This window comes from Aquarana catesbeiana, linkage group LG05 (assembly GCF_042186555.1).
Source record: "Aquarana catesbeiana isolate 2022-GZ linkage group LG05, ASM4218655v1, whole genome shotgun sequence".
NCBI classification, from domain to species: Eukaryota; Metazoa; Chordata; class Amphibia; order Anura; family Ranidae; genus Aquarana; species Aquarana catesbeiana.
This window is the reverse complement of record NC_133328.1, coordinates 371,969,654-371,988,616: the sequence shown is the minus strand read 5'-3', so window position 1 is coordinate 371,988,616 and position 18,963 is coordinate 371,969,654. Positions and strand designations below refer to the sequence as shown.

Below are 18,963 nucleotides of genomic sequence, written 5' to 3'. Positions count from 1 at the left end.
CAACTGTCCCTGATTTTGAGGGACTGTCCCTTATTTGGAACAAAATCCATCTGTCCCTCTTTCCTCCTCATTTGTCCTTCTATTTTGGTCTGATCTTTATAGTTGAATATAAAATGAACTTTTTATCTTTCAAAAAGTGTTTTCCCAGCGCTAAACCTTTCATCCAATTTCTAAACTCCAACATTTGTAAGTTTCACAAGCCAGTATAAAAGTAAAAGTGGTATACCCGTGAACACTGCTCTAAAATACGACTGTAAATTACATAATGGGGCTCATTTACTAAAACTGGAGAGTGCAAAATCTGGTGCATGGTAGTCGGCTTCTAACTTCAGCTTGTTCAAATAAAGGATATGTTCATGTTTTTTTTCAGATAAAAAAAATATGCATTTATTATTCTTATTATTTTTTTGTTGGGGACCTTTAAAGCATTACACTTGCGATCAGCAGATCGTGGGTGTAATTTCACGGTCCTGCAGATTGTCTGTCTGTGTATCTGTTTGCCTGTACCTTCGATAAAGGCAGGCACTTACACACTGAGACAGAAAGCTCAATGGACTTCCACAGCACCGTGGTAGTTCATTGAGAACTATAAGCCGCAAAGGCTGTTGGACCTTGGAGTTTTCCCTTTTACAGAGCACTATGATTGAATGACGTGGCTGGGTGGGCTGCACAGCTACGTCTTTTTTATATTGTGACAGCTAGCCGGGGGGAGAAGATTCCCTGGTAACTGTCAGAACGGGATAGGGGGAGAGCGGGGGCCGGTGCATATGTTACATGTTACACCCTCAATATGGGTGTAGCATGTTACAAAAGGTGAACTTATCCTTTTAAGCTTTGACAAAAAAAATAAATAAATGGAAGCTGATTGGTATCTATTCAGAGCTGCACCGGATTTTGCACACTCCAGTTTTAGTAGATCAACCCCAATGTGAATATGTCTAACCTAGAGCTGTTTTCAGAGGGGTGAAAAAAAAAAAAAAACACCAGCCATGCATTTTTTTTCTGCTCATGTGCATGAGGCCTTAAAGTGGTTGTAAAATCACATATATTAATTATTTTGATTCTCTCTGTTTTAGGTCCCTGTTCAGTACAGTGTGTGGGTGTTTTCCTAAAATTATAATTCTAAATACCTTCTTTGCAGAATCCTGCTGTGCTGTCATATGACCTCCCTCTTTTTCCCTTCCTGACTGAGTACAGTGGAAAGGGCTGAGATTCCCCTCTGAATGCAAGCTAGCAGAGGGAGGTCACATGATCACAGCGGGGCTCTGCAAAGAAGGTATTTAGCAATCTAATTTTAGGGAAACACACTGTACTTACTGAACAGTGACCTAAAACAGAGATGATCAAAGTAAGTAATACATGTTTGTTTATTTTACCTGCACTAGAACAGCTGCAGGGAATAGAATTACACAGGCACGAGAGGAGAGGATTGGCTCTCACACAGACTATGGAAGAGATAGGGAGGAGGAGATGCAGAGATGCTGAAGAGAGAGCTGGATGATGGAAGTACGTAAATTGACCACGCTATCGGAGATCAGCAGTCATGATAAACATGGTCAGTTTACAGAGGGGGAGACAGGAACAGGCAAAATCAGCCAGGTAATGTACAACATAGATAGGGACAATTGACATGGCAAAAGCACTGCGCTATATAATTAGTGTTGTAAAGGGACAGAAGCATGTGTTTTTTTTTTTTTTTTTTTTGTTGTTTTTTTGGGTTACAACCACTTTTAACCGCTTGCCGCGCGCCCACCGTCAAATGACGGAGGGGCGGTGCGGCTATCGTTCTGGAATGACCAGATCAGTGCGTGCCCAGTGCCCATCAGTGCTGCCTATCTGTGCCGCCTATCACTGCCGCCCCCAAAGTGCCCACCAGTGCCACCGAACAGTGAAGCATATTAGTGCCTCCTCATCAGTGCCACCTAATCCGTGCCCATCAGTGAAGGAGAAAAAATGTTTATATACATGTTTTTCTTTTACAAATGAAAAAAATCCCAGCAGTGATTAAATACCACAAAAAGAAAACTATTTGTGTGAATAAAAAAATGTATTTGGTTACAGTGTTGCATTACCGCGCAATGTGTGACAACGCTGAAAGCTAACAAATGGCCTGGGCAGGAAGGGGGTGAAAGTGCCCAGTATTGAGGTGGTTAAGTTGGTCATATGTTAGAGGAATTACTTTGAAACTTTTGTTTCAGGAATGTTTATTCTTTTTCCTAATTGTTAGTGGGGTCAAATCGGGGTTCCTTTTCGACCGCAATGACTAGAGAATGCAAAGGATCAGGATGGAAAATTATTCTTGAATGAATTTGTGAAAGTGGTTTTCCTTGTCAAAAGAAGTTTGAGTATACAATGTTATAAAGATACATAAAGTAAGTTTACAAGGATCTATAAAGTAAGCTCATTGTTTTACAGTAGGGTTTCTATAGGTAAATATAATGAAATGTCAAATATTAAACATTGGGTTTACGTAAACCTAAATTAAAGATATATATCATTTCCTTAGTTACTTTTGTAGGTATTTAACCACTTGACAACTGGGCACTTAAACCCCCTTCCTAACCAGACCAATTTTCAGCTTTTGGTGCTCTCACATTTTGAATGACAATTACTCAGCCATGCAACACTGTATCTATATGAAATTTTTGTCCTTTTTTTCACACAAATGGAGCTTTCTTTTGGTGGTATTTAATCACCGCTGGGTTCTTTATTTTTTGCGCCGTAAAAGAAAAAAGACCGAAAAATCTGTAAAAAAATGCATTTTTCTTCATTTCTGTTATAATATTTTGCAAATTAGTAATTTTTCTTCATATATTTTGGCCAAAATTTATACCGCTACATATCTTTGGTAAAATTAACCCAAATCGGTGGATATTATTTGGTCTTTGTGAAAGTTATAGAGTCCAAAAGCTATGGTGCGAATATCTGAAAATTGATCACACCTGAAGTACTGACGGCCTATCTAATTTCTTGAGACCCTAAGGCTGGCCATACACTATACAATTTACTTGTTCAACTTTTCTTTAGATTTACCAAAACCATATAATATGAGGTCAAACCTAAATCCTTTCAACTTGTATTTTATCAGGCAGTCCCTTGCACTACATAGTTTAAGGTAAATCTAAAGGAAATTGAACAAGAAAATTGTATAGTGTATGGCCAGTCTTACATTCCAGAAAAGTACAAATACCCCCCAAATGATACCTTTTTGGAAAGAAGACATTCCAAGGTATTTAGAAAGATGCATGGTGAGATTTTTGAAGTTGTCATTTTTTCCCACAATTCTTTGCAAAATCAAGGTTTTTTTTTTTTACTTTTTTTTTTTTCCCACAAAATTGTCATATTAGCAGGTTATTTCTCACACACCACATATGCATACCACAAATTACACCCCAAAACACATTCTGCTATTACTCCCGAGTATGGCGATACCACATGTGTGAGACTTTTACACAGCGTGGCCACATACAGAGGCCCAACATGCAGGGGAGCACCTTCAGGCGTTCTGTAGCTCCCAGGCCAATTCTGACATTTCTCTCCTACATGTAAAAATCATCATTTATTTGCTAGAAAATTACATAGAACCCCAAAACATTATATATATATGTTTTTTTAGCAAAGACCCTAGAGAATACAATGGCGGTCGTTGCAACTTTTTATCTCGCACGGTATTTGCGCAGCAATTTTTTTAACGCGTTTTTTTTGGGAAAAAACTGTTTTGTGCTTTACAAAAACCAAAACAGTAAAGTTAGCCTAATGTTTTTGCATAATGTGAAAGATGAAGTTATACTGAGTAAATAGATACCCAACATGTCACCTTTCAAAATTGCACGCGCTTGTGGAATGGCGCCAAACTTTGCTACTCAAAAATCCCCATAGGCGATGCTTTAAAATTTTTTACTGGTTACATGTTTTGAGTTACAGAGGAGGTCTAGGGCCAAAATTATTACTCTCGCTCTACCGATCGCAGCGATACCTCACATGTGTGGTTTGAACACGGTTTTCATATGTGGGCGGGACTTATGTATGCGTTCGCTTCTGCATGCGAGCACGCAGGGACAGGGGCGCTTTAAAATTTTTTTATTTTTTTTTATTGTTCATTTTACTTTATTTATTTTAGTTTGATGCTTTTTTCCAAAAAAAAAAAATTTTGACCACTTTTATTCCTATTACAAGGAATATAAACATCCTTGTAATAGGAATATGGCATGACAGGTCCTCTTTACAGTGAGATATGGGGTCAATAAGACCCCACATCTCACCTCTAGGCTGGGAAGCCTGAAATAAAAAAATAAAAAAAAAAACGATCCTGGCTTCGATCGTAGCGGTGAGTCGGTAGAAGCGCGGGAGGGGGGGACATCCCCTCTCGCCTCCCGTAAGAACGATCAAGCAGTGGAACAGCTGCTATGATCGTTCTCATGGTGTAGGGAATCGCCGGCTGAAAAAGCCGATATCTGAATGATGCCTGTAGCTGCAACCATCATTCAGATATCTCCGCACAAAGTCAAGGACGTTGTATGACGGCCGGTGGGCGGGAAGTGGTTAAAACGCATTTTTTTTTTTAACACAAAGTTGTCCATTTATACAATATTTCTACCACATAACATGTACATACCAAAAATGACACCCCAAAATAGATTCCCCTGCTCCTCCTGAGTACGGCGATACCACATGTGTGAGACTTCCACAGCCTGGCCACATACAGAGGCCGAGTACAGCTGAGCATGGCTCGGTATGGCGGAGTATGGCGGGGTATTGCGGGGTATTGCGGAGTATGGCGGGGGCATGGCAGGGTATGGCGGGGGCATGGCAGGGTATGGCGGGGGCATGGCAGGGTATGGCGGGGGCATGGCAGGGTATGGCGGGGGCATGGCAGGGTATGGCGGGGGCATGGCAGGGTATGGCGGGGGCATGGCAGGGTATGGCGGGGGGATTGGCAGGGTATGGCGGGGGCATTGCAGGGTATGGCGGGGGCATTGCAGGGTATTGTGGGGGCATTGCAGAGTATTGTGGGGGTATTGCAGAGTATTGCACAGCATTGCAGAGTATTGCACAGCATTGCAGAGTATTGTGGGGGTGTTGCAGAGTATTGCACAGCATTGCAGAGTATTGTGGGGGTATTGCAGAGTATTGTGGGGGTATTGCAGAGTATTGCTCAGCATTGCAGTGTAGTGGGGATGGCTGAGCATGGATGGATGGATGCCTGGATGTCTCTGTGCAGCGCTGTGGGCACTACACATACAGCCCACAGCGCTGCAGACATCCATCCATCCATCCCCCTCCCCGCTCACTGTGTACCGATCGGTACACAGGCGGGGAGGAGAGGGGGAGTAGAGGAACCGGCGTCATCAGATGACGCCGGTCTGTTTACATGTGATCCGATCACATGGTAAACGGCCGCGATCAGCGGCCATTTACCGGGATCCGTGATGTGGACCCGGCGGTCACGGATGTGTTCGGGTGCGCGCCCCAGGGGGCGCGCGAGAGGGGAATTCTGGGAGGACGTCATAGTACGTCCACCCAGAGTTATCCAACCGCCCTGCAGCCGTCATTCGGCTATGGGCCGGTTGGTAAGTGGTTAAATGATTTATACCTACTATACATATTGTTTACAGGTAGAGTGTATATAGGTCAAATAAATTCTGATAATGAGCTTTAATCGTAAGGTGGAGAAAAGGAAAGAAAAAGAATAAAAAGGGTTGAAAGGTAGAGGTATGGTCCACAAGGTTGTCCCGCTCGTCAGTTTATTATTCTTTTTAGTTCTCTTTGAAGCCTTAGAATGGGTGTCTCTGTAAGTCATTTAATCTGTTACCATGGCAACAGGACAGAGTCATTGAAGTTTGACAGGAACTGTTGTTTTATCCAAGGATGCCAAAGTTTTTCAAATTTTGGAATTTGATTTTGATCGATGGCTACCATCTTAGCATGGGACATTGTATTATTCATTCTGTGAATTGTTTCTGCTAGTACCAATGTAGGAGATTTCCATGCCTTGGCCACTGTTTGTTTTGCAGCCATTATTAGTTGGATCATAAGTTTGAATTGAGAGAGTGTTAACCATTCCGGTTTTAGATTAAGTAAAGTTAAATATGGATCTGGTTGTATTATTTTTTTAAATATTTTAGATGCAATCACGAAGACTTCCTTCCAGAAGGTTTGGATTACTGGGCACGTCCACCATATGTGTAAATATGTGCCTATTTCTGGGCATCCTCAAAAACAAAGAGCTGAGGTATTAGGTGAATATTTTGCCACTATAGCGGGTACAAGGTACCAGCGAGTTAGGACTTTATAATTTGTCTCCAGTGCTAAGATGTTGGGTGAAGATGACTTGGATGTGAGCCATATGTTAGACCAGTCCGTGTCTTCTAAAGTTCGTCCCAGGTCCTCCTCCCACCTCTGAACGTAAGAGGGTCTATTAAGATTTGGTACTCCATATAATTGATTATAAAGTGATGAAATTGTACCTTTAGCAAATGGATCTTTTGTACAGATTGATTCAAAAATGGATAATTGGGATAATGGTGTATCCCCCTTTAGGAATGGTGTATAGAAATTTTTGATTTGGAGATATCTAAATATCTCAGCGTTTGGTAGATCATATTTTTCTCTAAGCGATGGGAATGAAAGGAATGATTTAGATGCTATGAAGTCATTTAGTGTCTGAATGCCTGATGTTGTCCAAGCTTTAAAAGAATTTGGGTAGATCCATGCCGGATAAAAGGCCGGATTTCTGATAAAAGAAAGGAGAGGATTGTGTGGAGATTGTAACTGATATTTGGTTTTTAGTTTATCCCAGAGAGATAAGAAGTGTTTAGTTATGGGATTATGAATTTTAAAGCAGTCTTTAGGATCAAGCCATAATAAATTTGATATTAATAGAGGGATATTTTCTGAAGCCTCTATAAATACCCATAATGGGATTTCCTGTTTTGCATGGTATTTGGACAGACTGGCCAAATGTGCTGCTCTGTAGTAGTTAGTAAAATTAGGGTATCCCAGGCCTCCTTTATTTTTGGGAAGATGTAGTGTGTGTATAGGTATACGTGGTTTAGAAGAGCCCCATATAAACGAAGTTGCTCTTTTTTTGTACTATTCTCAAAAAATAGGAAGGAATTGGAATAGGGAGGACTCTGAATAGATAAAGCAATTTGGGTAGAATAGTCATTTTGATTGCATTAATCTTCCCTATCCAGGATAAAGGAAGTTGCGACCATTGTTTTATTAGATTTGTGATCTGTCTTAATACAGGAGGATAATTGGTTGAGAATAAGTCAGAATGAGATGCTGTTAAATGAATTCCAAGATATGGGATTGATTTTTCTGCCTATGTGAATGGGAGTGCAGCCCTAGCCGGGATCAATTCCATGTTTGTGAGTGAAATATTAAGCATTAGGCATTTCTTAGGATTAATCATAAGGCCGGATAGGGCTGCAAATCCATCAAGAGCTGGTATTAAGTTAGGACCAGAGACCTGTGGTGATGATAGAAAAAGTAATATATCGTCTGCAAATATACATCATTTGTGTGTAATACCTCCTACTTCAATGCCAGTTATAGTTTGGTTTGTTCTGATGTATTGGGCCATGGGTTCGAGTATAAGGGCAAATAATAAGGGAGATAATGGGCAACCCTGTCGGGTACCTCTTTCGATATTAAAGGCTTCAGATTTGTATCCAGCATATTTTATATAGGCTTTGGGTTTATTATATAATGCTTTGATCCATGTTAAAAAGTGGGGTCCAAAACCCCATTTTTGTAATGAATATTGCATATATTGCCAGGATACTGTGTCAAATGCCCTCTTAATATCGAGAGATAGAAAACATAAAGGGATTTTCCGTTTTTTAGCAATATGTGCCAATAACACTGCCCTGCGTATATTATCGCCTGCCTGTCTATTTGGCATGAAGCCTACTTGATCTCTATGTATTAATTTTCCTATAATGCTATTAAGGCGTTTTGCTATTATTTTTGCTAATAATTTAATATCGAGGTTTAACAGAGAGAGAGGCCGATAATTCACATAGGAAGTATCATCAGAAAGGGGTTTTGGGATCATACAAACAATTGCCATTAGTGTTTCTTGCCGAAAAGAATGTCCATCTAGAAGTTTGTTAAACGTTTCAGTGAGAATGGGAGAGAGTATTTCTGAGAATGTTTTATAGTATAAAGCCGAGTATCCGTCTGAGCCTGGTCTTTTGTTAAGTTTTAGGTCTTTTATGGCGTTAGCAACTTCATCTATAGTTATAGGCTCATCCAAACTGCTTTTTTGATTCTGAGATAACTCAGGTAAGGTTATTTTTGAGAAGAAGGATTCAGCCTATGTAGGATTAAATTCATTGTTTGTCTTATATAAAGTTGCGAGATGTGAGTGAAATTTATGGACTATTTTAACTGGATTACAAGTGTAAACATTTTTTGATATTTTCAAACGTATTGGTTTGAAAGATTTGTTAGTTGAATTTAATGCCCGAGCCAAATATGTACCTGGTTTGTTTGTATTCATGTAGAAATTGTGTTTGGAGCGTTTGAGGGATTTATCAACCGACTCAGTGAGAAATAGATCGTATTCCAATCTAGATTTTTCCAGATGAGATTTTGTACTCTGAGATGGATTATCTTAAAATGATATGTAGGCTGCATTAAAATTGAGTTCTAGTTTTTTTGCTAGATTTTTGCGTTCCCGTTTAAATAGTGCCATTTGTCTTTGTATTGTACCACGCAAGACAGGCTTATGAGCTTCCCACAGTGTTATTGGGGAGATGTCTGTTGTATTATTAATTGATATGTATTCCTTTAAAGCTTGTTCAATGGCCATCTGATGTAGTGGGTGTTTGAGCATTATGTCCGGTAAGTACCACGTTGGGTCATGCGCTTTTGGTATGGCTGAGGCTATAGTAGTGTATACTGCATTATGGTCAGACCACGGAATTGGAATTATATCTGATGCAATAATTTCTGGTATCATTCCTATTGTTAGAAAAATATGATCTATTCTGGTGAAGGTTTGATGAGGGTGCGAGAAATAAGTGAATTTCTTTTTCATTGGGTTACTTTCTCTCCACGAATCTACCAGATTGTATTTGGAAAGCAGTTGAGAAAAAGGTAATCTAGAGGTTATTTTGGATGGTGTAAAAGGTGATTTATCTAGAAATGGGAGGAGGACCTGGTTCGAATCCCCGCACATTATCACTGTTCCTATTTTGTGTGTATTAATCACTTGTAATATATGTGAGAGGAATGGTGTAGGTTGTTTGTTAGGAGCGTAGTAGGAAATCACCGTGATTGCTGTATCCATTATATAACCCATGAGTATCAGGTATCTACCTTCTGGGTCTTTAATTTCTGATGATAAGGTGAATGGTGTGGATCGGTGAAATGCAATTAGAGTTCCCCTTTGCTTGGTACAAGCAGAAGCCGTGTAAATTTGTTGATAAAAAGGAGAAATATATTTTGGAGTAGAATCTTTGGTGAAGTGTGTTTCTTGGAGGCATACTATGTGAGCCTTCTTGTTATGGAAAGTACGGAAGGCTTGGCAACAGATCAAATAGTTTTGACTTACTTTTTGTTATGCAGAGCTGACTGCGCAGATCAACCTGTGTGGACTGAAGAGATGAATAGATAGAAAAGAAACCAGTGAATTCTGGAGTAAAGAGTAAACAAAAAACATATGAGATTAGATGATACATTGTATAAATTATTTTTTGCAAGTAATCACAATTTACCCGTGAAAGAGAATAAATATCTCTCTCAGGGGAATAAGTGCCTTCGTCACACTCCCACATAATATGGTTGGGAGAATGAGGAGGGCTAATGGAGGTACACGGATCTTCCGCTTACAGGAGAAAAGTGCTATGTCAAAAGACATCAAAATGATGTTTCATTAATTGGAGTGCAGAATATAGTTTTTGTTGAAATTATTTATTCCAGGGTGGTTGTATATGGTTAGTCTTGCCCTAGGCTAAATAATTCAGTTAGAAAGGTACTGTTAATAACTTTGGTATTGATGAAGATGGTTTGAATTATTTTGGGATTTTAACCCTTTTAGAGTAAACAATTACATATTTTATTCATATGCAACTGTTTAGATATGTTAACTCATAAAATTGAGGTTGTATTGCTTCAGATTAGAATAAACAAAAACATAATTCTAGGAACTAGTTAGGTAATAATATATTTGTTTTAAGAAAAGAAAGAAAAAGCTTCCATTACTTCTGGATTATTGAACATATTTGTCCTAAAAAGTAATTAATCTATTGTTATTACCTGATAATATATAACTGAACAAGAATTTCCTTATTTCACTTATATATTCTAAGGCTATATGAATCAGAAGTAATAAGAAATATAACTGGAATGTAACATGATCCCACACAGTGTGTGACTATCAGAATGCAGTTACATTCAGTTATAAATATAGGTTTTTTATAGAGAACCATCTCTTATTATAATAAATGAAGAGATATCAGGAATTAGGATGTTGGTCCATGGATGATGTGGCATAACGGCCTCTTTTGTGAGAATGATGATTCCCATTTTGTTCTGAAATTTTCTGGGTGCTGCCTGAAGGTGAAGATGATGCCATTCTTCTGCGTGTGGGAGTGTTGCTGCTTGTGGGTTCTGTCAGATTTAATTTTAAAAGGGTTTGTTGTAGTTCATCTGCTGATCTGCTTCTGTAAATTGTACCTTGGTAGTTAAATCTGACTGAAAAGGGGAAGCCCCATTGATACATAATGTTGTGGTGTTGCAGTTCCATTAGTTGGGGTTTCATGGATCGTCTTTTAGTAATAGTAAGTTGGGATAGGTCAGCAAAAATTTGATAATTGTGTCCTTGAAAATTAAGTTCCTTTTTTTTCTCTTGCATCACTTATTATTTGTTCTTTCATTCTTTAATAATGAAATTTTGTGATTTATATCACGTGGGGGTCCATCTTTCTTTTTGGCTGTGAGGGCTCTGTGTATTCTGTTCAGTTCTAAACGTTCAATAGGGATATCTGGCTTTAGTTCTTGTAATAGAGCAGTAATAGTAGATTGCAGGTCTGTCACAGTTTCAGGTATTCCCCTTATGCGCAAGTTTGAACGTCTGGCTCTATTTTCGTAATCTTCGAGCTTAGTTTGAAGTATTAAATTCTCTTTTTTTAATTGTTCCAATTCTGTTATATTTTCTTGGGTTGTAATTTCAATTTCATCCATTTTTATTTCTAAGGCTGCGGTGCGGTTTCCCAGCTCTCTTATTTCTTTGGTTAGGCTTTTTGTTATTTGGTCTGAGGTTTGTTTTAAAGCCTTATGAAGCATCTTTTCAAATTGTAATAATAATACTGGGGATGCTGAGGAGGCTTGTGGAGAAGTTTGTGAGAGGATTTGTTCTGTATCTGACTCAAATGGAGAGTCTTGCTGTTACATTTTCTGTCTGTGAGAGCGCCCTGATGCTGTACCTTGTGAGGTGACTGGAGCTGCTTCAGCTGCAGTGAGTGCCTGTGAGCTCTTTGTGAGGTGATTTTTATTTCTGCCACGGTTTCCTCCCAGTACCATATTTCCTGCCCAAACTTTCACAGTTTGTTCCCTGGGGCAAAAAGGTTCAAATGGATACCTTTTGAGCCTGCAGGCTCCGCTTTGTCCTTCTCTTCTCTCCTCAGCGGTGTGGAGCTCTAACAATGCATGTCTGCTCCGCTAGGCTCCGCCTCCTGCCCCCGTGAAAGTGGTTTTCATTCAGTAAATTCAATTTATTACAAAACTGAATTTTAAAAGTACTTTACTTTAATATGAAGTTTGTCAAGTCATGAAATGATTTTTGTACGACTGTTTGTACCACTGTTCAAAAATCTACTAGTGTATGGCCAGCTTTGCTTTACAATCTGCATGTTTTCCATTTAGTAGAAAATACTGAAGTCAAAGAGGCCCATGATAAAGAATGACAGCCAGGCAACTTACATTTTCAAAAGTAGATGAAGAATGGCAGCTTTCTTGTTCCTCATGTGATACTTGTAATATTCACTTTTACATGAAACAAGCAAACGTGTCTCCTCTGGCTGTACGGACATGAAATCTGAACAAAGCATATTCCTCTCTGGTGTGTACTTGTAACAATTAACCTTTTCAGCCCTGGACCATTTGGCTGGCCAAAGACCAGAGCACCTTTTGCAATTTGCCACTGCGTCGCTTTAACTGACAATTGCGCAGCCGTGTGACGTGACTCCCAAACAAAATCAACGTCCTTTTTTCCCCACAAATAGAGCTTTCTTTTGGCGGTATTTGATCACCCCTGCGGTTTTTATTTTTTGCGCTATAAACAGAAAAAGAGCGACAATTTTGAAAAAAACGCATTTTTTACTTTTTGCTATAATAAAAATATTTTTTTTCTTCAGTTTAGGCCGATAGGTATTCTTCTACATATTTTTGGTAAAAAAAATCACAATAAGCGTATATTGATTTGTTTGCGCAAAAGTTATAGCGTCTACAAAATAGGAGGTAGTTTTATGGCTTTTTCATTAATTTTTTTTACACTAGTAATGGCGGCGATCAGCTACTTTTATCGTGACTGCGACATTTTGGCGGACACGTCGGACAATTTTGACACATTTTTGGGACCATCGGTATTATTATAGCGATCAGTGCGATTAAAAATGCATTGATTACTGTAAAAATGTCACTGGCAGTGAAGGGGTTAACACTAGGGGGCAGTGAAGGGATTAATGTGTGTCCTAGGAAGTGTTCTAACTGAAGGGGGATGTGGACTGTGCAGGGAAACTAACAGATCGCTGTTCATACTCTGTATGAACAGAGGATCTGTCAGTTCTCCCCTCAGAGAATCGGAAACTGTGTGTTTACACACACAGATCCCGGTTCTCCGTGTATGCCCCGAGCGATCGCGGGAGCCCGGCATTGATCTAGATCGCTGGGCACTCACATCAGTGCAGGGGGCCACAGGGCGAAGGGACGTTGCATAATGTTTCGCCCAGCTGTGCCATTCTGCCGCAGTACAACTGCGGCGGCTGGTCGGCATGTGCTTAAGAGCACTAAATGTAATTTTTAACTGATGATTTGTTCCTCTGCTATCAGCATGAATCACTTCTGATAAGTTTTCCTGACTCTAAGAGAAAAATGATGACGGGAGGGGCCTTCAGCTGATTGATAGCCTCAGCTCTGTCCCTATGAGCTGTGTGGAGGCGTTATGTCTTCCCTCCAATCAGCTCTCTGAGCTCTCCTCACTGAGCTCTGCATAGTGTGAATTTAGCTCTCCACCCCCTTTTTTGGAATTCTCAGAAAAGCTTATAAATTCAGCACTTGGAATGGATGTAGGGAAGTAAAGCCTGCAGATAAACAGGCACAACTTATGTAGGAGAATGTGTTTCATCTTTGTGCATCACCTTAGCCCAGTTACTTCACTGGGTATATGGAAGGGTTTACAACCACTTTAACTAATTGGGTAATTGTGGGAAAGGGAGGCCCAGATGACAGGAAGGTTAATAGTAGTGATAGTTTTGCCAGTTGTCTAAGTTGTTCTTGGACCACAATTCAAAAAGGTTGCAATCTCAAATTTGTCGGACATATAACGTATTTAGAATAAAAAGCTGGTGACTAAGTTGCATCACCAGCATTTCAATGAGATTGCAGAATTGAGAGTGTAAAAACTTTGGGGTGTGATGCATTTTATATTGATTTCTTCATCTATGGTACAAGTATATTTGCTGTCCTTGTGATGTATTGCCTCACAATCCTCCATGTCTAGCTCCTGTCTGAGAATTTGCTCCCATTTAAAGCAGTATTTAACCTAAAAGCAAAAACATACAGTGACTTGAAAAACGATTCATACCCCTTGAAATTTTCCACATTTTGTCATGTTACAACCAAAAATGTAAATTTATTTTTTGGGATTTTACGTGATAGATCAACATAAAGTGGCACATGATTTGTAAGTGGAAGGAAAATGATAAATGGTTTTCAACATTTTTTACAAATTAATATATGAAAAGTGTGGCAAACCTTTGTATTCAGCCCCCCTGAGTCAATACTTTGTAGAACCACCTTTCGCTGCAATTTCAGCAGCAAGTCTTTTTGGGTATGTCTCTACCAGCTTTGCACATCTAGACTAGAGAGTGACATTTTTGGCCACTTGTCTTTGCAAAATAGCTCAAGCTCTGTCAGATTGGACTGCGTCTGTGAACAGCAATTTTCAAGTCTTGCTACAGATTCTTAATTGGATTTAGGTCTGGACTTTACCTGGGCCATTCTAAAGCCTCGTACACACAATCTGATTGTTGGCCAACCGAGCGTCTGATTTTTATCCAAAGGGCTTGTGCCAGTAACTTGTCTTGCATACTAATGGTACACAATTTTCAGCCAACAAACACGAACATAGTGACGTACTACAAGGAATTCCAGCTCTTGAGCGCCACCTTTTGGGCCCCTTCTGCTAATTTCATGTTTGGTGAGCATTGATTCCCGAGCATGCGTGTTTGTACTTTCGACTTTTGTGTGACGGACTTGTGTACAGACGATACGAAAATTAGACAACAGACCGTTGTCTGCCGAAAATTTACTAGCCTACCATCCAACATTTGTTGGCTGAAAGTTGGACAACAATTGTCTGAAGGAGCATACAAATGGTCTGATTTTAGGACAACAGTCTTTCAACAGACAATCCCCTGCCAACGATCGGATCCTGTGTACGAGGCTTTACAAGGCTTTACATGGATATGCTTTGATCTAATTCATTCCATTGTAGCTCTGGCTGTATGTTTAGGGTCGTTGTCCTGCTAGAAGGTGAACTCCGTCCCAGTCTCAAGTCTTTTGCAGTTTTGGACAGGTTTTCTTCTAAGATTGCCCTGTATTTGGTTCCATTCATCTTCCGATCAACTCTGACCAGCTTCCCTGTCCCTGCTGAAGAAAAGCATCCCCACAACATGATGCTGCCACCACCATGGTGTGTTCAGGGTGATGTGCAGTATTAGTTTTCCTCCACATATTTACTTTTAGGACATCTGACCAGAGCACCTTCTTTTGCTGTGTCCCCCACATGGCTTCTTGCAAACTGCAAACAGGACTTATGATGGCTTTCTTTCAACAATGGCTTTCTTCTTGCCACTCTTCAATAAAGACCAGATTTGTGGAGTGCATGACTAATAGTTGTCCTGTGGAAAGATTCTCCCACCTGAGCTGTGGATCTCTGCAGCTCCTCCAGAGTTTCCATGGGCCTCTTGGCTGCTTCTCTGATTATTGCTCTTCTTGCCCGGCCTGTCAGTTTAGGTGGACGGCCATGTCTTGGTAGGTTTGTAGTTGTGCCATACTCTTTTCATTTTCAGATGATGGATTGAACGGTGCTCTGTGAGATGTTCAAAGCTTGGGATATTATTTTATAACCTAGCCCTGCTTTAAACTTTTCCACAACTTTATCCCTGACCTGACTGGTGTGTTCCTTGGCCTTCATGATGCTGTTTGTTCACTACAAACCTTTGAGGGCTTCACAGAACCGCTGTATTTATACTGAGATTAAATTACACACAGGTGGACACTATTTAGGTGACTTCTGAAGGCAATTGGTTCAACTATATTTTAGTAACAAGACCAAACGGAATGGCGCACAAGAGGGTACCAAAACACACTTAAAGAACTATACGTCTATAAAGTCCAGGAAGTATACGTATGCAGCATTAGTGGCAGCTCCCTTGAGAGCGAAGCTGTCTCTGGAAGAACAAATAGGAGAAAAGCAAGGTGCACCAGAAAAGGTGCAGCAGAAGATGCAATGAAAGATCAATAGGCATATAACAGTAAAATACTGTGGTCACTCAGTGGATCCCCGGTGGATGGTGGTGTGTAGATGTTGACACGAGAGGAGAGGAACAACCGGCCGTACATCCATCTCGTCGTCTCGGAAACCAGCATAGGAGCACCGGGTCGCATCGGAAGTGATGTCAGAACATGGAGATAACGTTTCAAAGCATCCGCTTCTCCGTCAGATCTAAATGTCTATTTTACTGTTATATACCTCTTGATCTTTATAAAAGTGTAATAAGCCATTTGGCTGATTTTAATTAAATACACCATCTTCTGCTGCACTTAGTTTGGCACACCTTGCTTTTCTCCTATATTTTAGTTAGGGGCAACAGAGTAAGGGGGCTGAATACAAATACTCGCCACACTTTTTAGATATTTATGTGTAAAAAATGTTGAAAACTAGGGTTGTCCCGATACCGATACTAGTATCGGTATCGGCACCGATACAGAGCATTTGCCCAAGTACTTGTACTCGGGCAAATGCTCCCGATGCCTCCCCCGATACCTTGACTGTCAGCTGTGATCGGCGTGGGGGAGTTACAAGATTCTCCCCCAGCGGCTTTCACCAGCTTTAGTGACAGACAGCGGTGATCGCTCACAGCTGACTGTCACTGCATCCTCCTCCGTGCCCCCTCCTTTCCTCTGTCCCTCTCAGCTGTCCCCTCCGTTCTGCTCTTATCTGTCCCCTCCGTTCTGCTCTTATCTGTCCCCTCCGTTCTGCTCTTATCTGTCCCCTCGTTCTCCCCCTCCGTTCCTCCGTCCTCCCCCTCCTCCTTCCTTTGTGTATGGATAGAGTCAGCTGACTCTGTCCATTCACATTACTGAAACATTGTAATCTTCTGTGATTACGAGATTACGATGTGTCAGTTTATGAATGGAGAGAAGCTGCGGTCTTCTCTCCATTCATTGTGAGTGCAGCTGACGCTGCAGAGAAAGGGACTGGGGAATATCTATCCTCTGTCTCTTTCTCTGTCTCAAGGGGGAGATATCAGAGGTCTGTTAAGCCCCCCAAAAGGGCTGATTAAAAAAAAAAAAAAAAAAAACAATAAAGAATAAAAGAAATATTATTGTAAAAAATAAAAATTGTAAAAAAAAAAAAATAACACACACATACAACGTTCACCCCTCCCCCCCCCCCAAAAAAAAGCAAGCACTGTTAAAAAAAAAAAAAAAATGAAAAAAAAAACACTGTCACGTGACATTAAAAAAAAAGTATCGGTAATCGGTATCGGCGAGTACTTGAAAAAAAAGTATCGGTACTTGTACTCGGTCCTAAAAAAGTGGTATCGGGACAACCCTATTGAAAACCATTTATCATTTTCCTTCAACTTCACAATTATGTGCCACTTTGTGTTGGTCTATCACAAAAAATCCCAATAAAATACATTTACGTTTTTGGTTGTAACATGACAAAATGTGGAAAATTTCAAGGGCTATGAATACTTTTTCAAGGCACTGTATGTTGCAAGGTGTGTACTTATTAAAAGTTTGGGTAAGAGAAATAGATTGCGTAAAATATCTAAAGTGATTCTAAAGGCAAAAATGTTGTTTAAAAAAAATAAACAAACATATTCTACGTACCCCTCAGTCAATCGTTTTTCTTAGAGCAGCCCCGATCCTCTTCTTCTCAGATTCCCTGCCGGAGCTCCTGTCACCTCCCCTCTGCTGAGTGCCCCCATAGCAAGCCCCTGGCTATGGGGGCACTTGTTAGTGTGTGTGCCCTTTGTGCCAGCTCTGTGGGTCCATTGATGCAGACAGTGCGGCTCGGCCCTGTCCCCCACTCTTTCCTTGCTGGCTGTAAATGCATCAAGATAAAAAAAAATCTTCCGCCTTCACAACTCCTTTAATTCGTAGATTGCTGTGACTGAATGAGACGGCTATGCAGGTGGAGAGGATCCCCCGCCTGCTGTCACAGGGAGAAGGGCTCTGGCAACAGGAGGCAAATGAATAGAAGCATGTTATATGTTACACCCTTAAATATATGTGTAACTTGTAATATGCCCCTAAAGGTGAGCCTATCCTTTTAGCAGGTTTTCAACAAGCTTCAAAGAAAGTTGCTAATTGAAGATACTTGCTGTACATGGTACTTTTAGTGCAACAGATTACAAAGTAAAGTCAATGAGACCTGAGTTGTCATTTAGTCTCCTATATATAGTTGTTACCATAGTGACTATGAAGCAAAATATGGTTTTAGAAGATGTTTTTTTTTCCATGGTTAAATAGTTTTGTGCAATATTTTGACAGTTTCTATTTGAAACAAAATGTATATTAATTCAATTCTGTTTTCCACAGATTCTCCCTGGCTTATTCTTAGGGAACTTCAAAGGTATGTTCATCTTCTGTTTATATACTTTTTGGTAGCAGTTTTTCATTTGAAAGGACCAGTATCTTTTTAAAGCGGAACTAAACTCACGGCTATACTCACCTCCTCGTTCCAGTGATGCGCCTGTTGTTAATCCCCCCGGCCGCTGTCATCTGCTCCCTGGCTACCTCCAGGTTATGAGTTTTCATCTTCTTAATCGGGCAGTCAGGGAATAACGCATGTGCAGCTTAGTGTACATCCAATGGAAAAATGCGAGCGGATAAGTGTATGTTGGTACAGAAGAGACACTGAGGTTAATTTACTAAAGGTTAATAAGACTGTGCACTTTGCAAAGTGCAGTTGAAATCTGCAAGAGCAGTTGCTCCAGAGCTTAGTAAATGAGCAGAAGCTCTGCTGATGTCCATCATCCAATCATGTGCAAGCAAAAATGCTGTTTTTCTATTTTCCTTGCACATGATTGGGTATTCTTTGCAAAATGAAGCTTTATCTAATTTACTAAGCTCTGGAGCAACTTCACTTTGCAAAGTGCACAGCCTATTTGTCTTTTTAGAAAATAAACCCCCATAGTATGATAAGAGGCACGTGTTAGTAATTGCCATCCGTAACGGCTATAGATATTCTTTAATATCTCTGCTAGTGTGGTATTCTACAAGTAGAGCTTTTTCTTCATAATAAACCCTACACTGATTTCCTGTATTCATTCCCGATCGTTAGGTTTATTGTCTTACTTGTGCATTTATCATTCATGCAGTAGTAAACCTTTTACTTTCAATTTCCAGAAGGTAGTAGTCTGCTTCCAAGTTTTGCAGCTTTTAGGCCCCATGTACACGGGACGCTGCTGAACAGATGTTCAGAGGCAGTTG

The 18,963-nt window shown here is 40.2% G+C and overlaps 1 protein-coding gene across 1 annotated transcript in view; it reads left to right on the top strand.

Annotated features, from left to right (window-relative positions):
• DUSP22 (dual specificity phosphatase 22) overlaps positions 1-18,963 on the top strand; it is a 211,998-nt gene that overhangs the window by 55,052 nt on the left and 137,983 nt on the right. The window contains exon 2 of the mRNA XM_073630966.1: positions 18,070-18,103. Within this exon, the coding sequence (XP_073487067.1) occupies positions 18,070-18,103 (34 nt within the window). The remainder of the gene's footprint in view (positions 1-18,069; positions 18,104-18,963) is intronic.